Source organism: Tyto alba, unplaced genomic scaffold (assembly GCF_018691265.1).
Source record: "Tyto alba isolate M040663 unplaced genomic scaffold, T.alba_DEE_v4.0 Super-Scaffold_17, whole genome shotgun sequence".
NCBI lineage: Eukaryota > Metazoa > Chordata > Aves > Strigiformes > Tytonidae > Tyto > Tyto alba.
The window spans coordinates 1,979,561-1,986,643 of NW_024881279.1; the positions used below are offsets into that span (position 1 = coordinate 1,979,561).

At 46.0% G+C, this 7,083-nt stretch overlaps 1 protein-coding gene across 1 annotated transcript; it reads left to right on the plus strand.

Moving 5' to 3' along the window:
• The first annotated feature begins 263 nt into the window (after positions 1–263).
• Positions 264–6,850, plus strand: GRXCR2 (glutaredoxin and cysteine rich domain containing 2). Its single transcript, XM_009962829.3, has 3 exons — positions 264–773; positions 3,094–3,309; positions 5,155–6,850. Exons 1-3 carry the CDS (start codon positions 303–305, stop codon positions 5,332–5,334), a joined length of 867 nt encoding a protein of 288 aa, XP_009961131.2. The 5' UTR covers positions 264–302; the 3' UTR covers positions 5,335–6,850.
• Positions 6,851–7,083: the final 233 nt, after the last annotated feature.

Sequence of the window (7,083 nt, forward strand, 5' to 3'; positions counted from 1 at the left end):
GCTGGATTGCTTTTTCTGTGAACTTGTCTTTTTAACTTCTCACCTTGTCAGAAAATTGTGAAAAGCTGCTGGGATGCTGTATTTGGGGTAGTTCTTATCACAGCACATAGCAGAAACATTTCCATGGTTTCAGAACATGGGCAGAGTTTTCTATTTAATCCTATCCTCCCCAAGTTAACTCCTTTCCTCTTGCGGTAAGCCAGCCTGTCCACTACTCACTGACCTGCCTCATATTTCACTGATATTTTCTCTTTGTGAATATCTATCAATATTTAATACAGTGGTGTCGGTTTTGCTGTAAGATGAGAGGAACTACTAGAAACCTTGAATTATACATTGTGTGGCTGGGGGAAGCTGGAGAGAGTTTTCTTTTGGACCCAAAGCTACTTGGACTTGATTTCCAGGACCTGCAGCTTGAAATCCTAATAATGGATGAGCACCAGATGAAACTCAATGAGTGGCATGAGGGAAGTCCCCGCAAAGTGAGGTTCAAAATATCGTCATCTTACAGTGGCCGAGTGTTAAAGCAAGTCTACGAAGACGGGCAGGAACTCGAGCCCCCAGTCAAAGAGCACTCTCGGCGTTTTCTCCGCCACAGCTTCGAGCCAGACGACCATTTCTGTGGGGCCATGGAAACGCCAGAAAACGGGTTTTACTTGCCAGCCAAGCTGACTGCCCATCGGATCAGCATATTCAAAGAGGATAAGAAATACAGTCTCACCAGTAACTCGCCTCTCCTCAACGACTACCAGCCAAGCGACAGCCACTGCCGGGTAAGTAATGTCCAGCCGAGGGCTGCCAAACCGCTGGGAAACCAGCTTCAGACTAACCCATTTTCTGCATTAATATGGTAACAGGAGTCCCGGACTGGAACCTTGTTCAGACAAAACTCAGCTTTGATAGTCCAGGATTTTAAAAGGGCGGTTGTAAACCTTCAGCCTTTATCCCACAAATTCTGTATTCTGCTTACTCTACCAATGGCAGGATCCGCGTGTTTTGCAGCAGCGCCGTCGGCAAGCGACCAGCATCTGCTGGCTGTGCTCCACCTCTCCCTGGGTTGTTGCATCTGTCCATTTTGTAGAACAGGAGGTAACATTTCCATATATATCAATATCTACACATAGTCATCCTAATGCATCTAGAGCAGTCAAGTGTAAGGTGGATATTATCTTAACTGGTTATATTTAAAACATGAAAGTTGCATGACTTCAGCTGGCAAAAAGGTTAGTGCCACTGGCAATGTACCAGTGAGCCTCCGAGCGAGGTATCCGCATCCCCTGGCAAGTCAGAATTCCCCTTAGGCTACTCTGAAAATCCCTGCCTAGTTTCACTGGATGTTTTGTTAACGTATAATTCATGCCACAGATATAGAAATGTCTCTTTAGTCCTAATAAAAAGCCAGTACATGTGTAATATATGTTAAATAGATTAATACACATAATTCATTTTCTTACCCTGTCGAATTAGATATATGTATGTGTTACTGCTATTTGGTTTTATCCAATCTAGATGTACCAACTAAACCAATTGGTTTAACAGCGATGGCGTACCGGCACTATTGATAACACAGCCACGTCACACTGACATGCAAGCTCTAAACGCAGTGCGTTCTGCTGATCTAATCAGCAGGCTTGTGAGACTGGAGGTGAGCCTGCTCAAAGAGGGCACAAAGGCAGCTGGTGCGAGGTGAGCTGGCTAGCTGGGTCAGGATCGGGCCCTTCCCCGGGACACGCCATCCCAGTTCAGAGCGACCGGCGAGCTGGCAGCCTGGGGACACGAGCCCGCTGCCCGGCCTTCATCTGAATACGTTAAAAGCCTATTAATTCTTAGTGCTAATCAAAGTGGCGTGTAGGAAAACCAGACGGCTGACATTTGAACTACATTCAGTTGATCCACTGGGCATCTAGTTTAACTGAAAATACCAAACCACAACGAATCTCTCCTGCCTAAAGACAGCACTAATGCGATCTTATCCATACCGTTAATTTGTTCTGCATTCTTGGGTAACGCTCATCTCTACTCCCTCGTTTCCCTAACCATAAATACCTTGAGTAATCACGCTATCCAGTACCAGCTTTGTTTTGTATCAGCATGCATTTGGTGTTTGGAGACACCATGTATGTGTAACAAATACGAGGCTTTCGGAGCCTTCTGCAAACGGTCAGGATTTGTGCTCCCCTGCTTCCCCTTCCACGCTGCCCCCAGTGCCAGGAGAGCCACCAGCCCCCTCGCGCCAGCTGATCCCACTCTGGCAGGGCACTTTCTTAGGAGAACATCTCCTTTTGAATCGCTTCTTGACACAGATACTTAAACAGAGCGAAAGACGAACAGCGTGTAAAACAATAGGCTATGGTAACTGCCATATGATACCTAGTGCAAAGGGAAAAAGGGACCAGGTAGGCAAAATGCTGCTTTCAGAGAAATGTTTGACCATACCGAATTTAGCTTTAAAATCATTAGAAAAGAATACAAATCCAAGTGTGCCCAAAGATGGTTATTTAGACTGGCTCCTCACAGTTAGGAACACAATTTAGCATTAGAAAATGAGGGGTTTTTATCATCGGACCCCTTTGCCAGCATTAATGAATTACAAAGAAAAGCTTTCTTTTAAATCTGAAAAACCTCATCAAAGGTGACCATCATGGGGAATTTCTGCTTCTGGCCAAAAAAATGAAAACCCCGTTCCACCCTGCCCCCCCCTCCGACTACTCAGCCTTCGAAGAAATGTAGGTCAGTCCCCAGCGCAGTTTGCTTTTCCATCTATGCCAACACCACTGCTCTTAGAATTGTGCCTTCTTTTCTTCTTGCATATGGGTCGGAATGAGAGTTTACATCCCAGAAAGCTTCCCCCATCCAGAACATGGCATTAAAGTGAGGCTCCTAAGATTTGAGCCAAAGCCTTGGCCTGATCCCATCCGTCCCTCCGCTGCCGTTCCGCTCCGTGCTCTGGGTGCTGGTGGGGAGCTGGCTCGTGCTGCGGAGCCAGCCGAGGGGATGACCCGGCCGAGGGGACGCTCTCCTGGAAGCCCAGGGGTCACCAGTGTTTGTAGGGTGTATTTATACAGGCGAGACACTGACGAGGTCCTTCTACAGGCTTCCCCAATTCTAGATTTTGGCAAGATTGTCATCTACACTAATAACCTGAAAATCATCCGCGCACCGATGGACCAGAAAGAGCTCATGAGAAGAATCATCCAGACGGAGGGGAAAAGTGACTGGGCCTTTGTATACCGGGAAAGGAAAGAAAGACTTGGTGGTGGACATAAAAAAGATGTGGAGAAAAAGGTCGCGTGCAACCAATATGTGGAGGTAAGAGAAAATGGAAAGTGTTTTCTTCTCCTAAGGCTTTTGGATCTTACAGCCCTGGTCAGACCACTGCGTATTCTGACCCAAGCCCCACCTATGCCTGTATCTGGCACTTAACTAAATTTGGATTAAAAGCATCACTTTGTTCCTCTTTCCACTCGGGAGATAACCGATCAGCGCTGCCCTGCAGCCTGTGCTCTGGGGACAGCTGTTCTGTTTCCAGATGCTCATGTCTCGCACTCGATTCTTCCCCTGGAGATCACTGATGTTTATGTAGCTTGGCTGAGGTCCATCCTTCGTCACCGTTTCCCCGTGGAAGAAGAGCAGGCCGGAGTTTCTCCAGCCTGACAGGGCTAAACACAGCTGCTCTGTGGTTGAGACTGCCAGAGGCTAAAATTTTAATATCAGCTGAAATAAGATTGTGCCTTCCACTTGTTTTCTCATGGTTTAGTCTTTGTTGGTCAGTCCCAATTAGTCTGACCATAATTTGATCCCACAAAACATAATGTTGTCGTGCCAGGCAAATAAGAAGCATCAGTTTTGGAGACCTGAAATGGACCTGTGCTGAGTGCAGGTGACTGTGGTCCTTCTGAAATCACGAGCCTTGCTTATGGCTCACTTGCACAAAAACCCCATGAAAACTGAAATCAGCCCTGAGAAACTAAGTAGGAATGTTGGCCTTGGTGAGTTTTGAAATACACATAATTTTCAGAAAGAGGGCTTTAACATAAAAGCCAAGACTCATCCCATCTACTGGCAGACACCTATCTGGGTCATTAAAAAATCACTTCTGGCCTTTGGGGGAAAGTAAGTCAAAATGAGGCCTCCATAAGGGAATTAACTGCCTTCCTCCAGCCGCCCTCACTCGAGGAGCATGCTTTGGAGAAGGACAACAGCTCCTGCAAAGCATTGTTCCAGAGAAATTTGTTAACCTTGGAAGAACTAAGTATTTCTGTTCTCCTTGATGTTTGGGACAAAAAGTAAAACTTGAAGGTCATAAAACTGTATATTTTTTTTTTTAAGAATAATGTTGGAGTTTCTATATGCTGGTATTATGAACATTTATTTAAAGATGACCAAACCCCAGGAAGGTTATTCTTCTGTGAAGTCAATTAATTTGGACTATCAAATTCATAAGCAGGTACCAATATGAAGCATATCTGGCACCAGCTCCCCATATCTTAGTTAAAACCTCGTTCTACAGTGCCACGTGAAGCAGAACTGCTGCACAGGAATGATGCAGGACTCTGAACCTGGCATCAAAAGAACAAACCCTACACTGTGCTACATTCTTCCTCATGCAGATATTTAATCATTTCTGGGCTCTGTGGAAGCACTGAATTTTAAGATGGGATTTGAAAGAGGCTGGCTGGCACCCTGGGAGAGAGTTGCAGGCACAAGGGACAGCTTGAAAGAAGCTGTGCATGTTGGTGATGAGGGATTCGGGGGGGGAGAGGGTGAGGAGAGATGCTTGAAAAAATGAAGCATGGCTCACAACTGAGGATATGGAGCTGAGAAGATGGATGTGTTAAGAAATGACAGGAACACGGATGGAGCTATGCAGACCCTTCCAGGAGGAGAAAGATGAATTTCAAAGTATTGTGTTACAAGCCCAGTCACGTTAACTTCTCATTTTCTAGAAGTATCCACAAATTGTCTCCAAATATATGGGAGCCTTTTTCTTGAAGATCCTGCTGCAGAGAACTCAGTATTATTGTCAGGGTGGCACGTCAGGAGCAATAATTACTTAAAAGACCAGAAGACAGGATTTCCTTCTTTCAAGTATGTTACCGACTTTGGTGTCTGATATCCAGTAACAGATTTTTTGTCATGATCTGTCTCTTTCAGGAAGGAGGTGCTGAACACGGTTGCTCCCAGTGTAAAGGGTCGGGCTCCGCTCCTTGCTCGCTGTGCCACGGAAGCAAGTTTTCAATGCTGGCAAACAGATTCAGAGAGTCCTACAGGGCTCTGCGATGCCCGGCTTGCAACGAAAGGGGCCTGCAGCCCTGCCAGATCTGCGCTGCCTGAGCAGCACTGCCGCCCCTGCAGCAGGCTACAAGCACCACAGCGACGTTTTGTTGAAAACTTTGTTTAACCTTCAAGCAGCCTCGCTATCATGACAAGTTTCTGAAAGATGGGAAAGGCCCGTTATAGACATCCCACCATAAATGTGAACACCGCACCTCTGGTAACGCCTGTCCCTCTTGTCTGCTATTTCCAACCAGCCCAGACCCCAGGGCCCGCCGGGCCGGCGCACCCCCCGACGCGAGAGGAGATTGCCAGCGTTCGGAAGTTAAGCACCTGCACAAATGCCTCCGACACCCGGAACCCGACCTAAATTTGCTGTCCCTCAGGCAGGCAGTCGGTGCCCGTCCCCGCCGGGCCCCGTCCCACCAGGCGCTGCAGGAGCATCGCGAACAGCAGCAGAAGCAGGCGCAGTTCGGGCACGTCGGTAACGTCCCAGGGTGTGAAGTCTGTTTGTACGGCAACAGCAGAGCGGTGCCTCCTCTAGGTTTCAACTTGCTGAATGTTTTAAAATTACACCGTCTTTTGTAGTTAACAACCGTGTACTTGCCCTGCAGTGTCACGAGCATTTCCCAAAGATTTTGCCGATTCTTACATCTGCTTTAGCAGACACGATGATTCCTTTGGGGTCTGATTTCTGGGAAGAAATTGAAAACCCTTCCCAAACCTGGAGCTATTAAAAATGTACAAGAATATAATATTGTAAATAGAAGTTATTAAGTTTTTAGCCTACTTATGAGGAAGTGCTGAACTAAAATTCCCCTGTACGATGCTCAGCACTTTTCAGGATCAGGCTGGTGGTGAGCAGGACTTCTGTTGCATAATATTAATCCCATGTTGTAATCTGCAGAAGGTAAACTCTAATTAGTTGAGGTGAAGCAATGATGTGGGATACTTTGCAGGCTGCCACTGGCGGCACAGACCACAGGGGCTTCAAGAGGTTGAGGCAAACAAGGGAAATGCTATTTTTTCCCCAAAGCATTAATTTATTACATTTTATATTAATAAGTGATGTTAATGCAGCCTTAACTCTCATATTACGTCTGAGACTCTGATGAGTTAGGAGACTGCTCTCATGTACTTCATGCTGAGGTTGTAAGCCTAGACAGGGTAATTTATGGCCAACTTTCTATTTTCCAATGGTAGGTTATAAGATTTCTCTGCAATACTTAAATGATTAGAAATAATGCCGTTTTAGCTCTTAGACTTCCGTATGTCTCCTACTGAAATTGTTCAGTAATGAGGGTTTATTTTTCAAGAAAAGTGCATAAATCTATATCAGATACTTGATTGCATTCATTTATCATATCAGGATCTGCAATACGAAGAAATGTAGTCCTTGGGGTATTCACTGGAGGCAGATGAGACCTCACAATTCAAACTGTTGTCAGGTGGATTTTGACCTGTTTGATTTCATAGTTTGTTGGGCTTGTTTAAAAGTTTGCCGACCTAAGAAAAAAGCAACCAGGCGAAATTGTTGCTTGATAGTTTAATGTTTACAATAAAATAGATGCAAATATGCAGTTATAAAATCAATATTTATTGTTATCTGGTAATTACGATGTTTCCCAACCACTATTACTCCTCCTGGCTGTGTCAGCTATTCCCGTTCATCCCATCACTGAGGCAATGCTTGCGGTGAGGAGCTGCCTTCTTGCCTCGCTCCATCCTGAGTCCCGCGGGGACTGGGGACTGGGGACTGGGGACTGGGGACCAGGGACTGGGGACCAGGGACTGGGGACTCCGTCCATG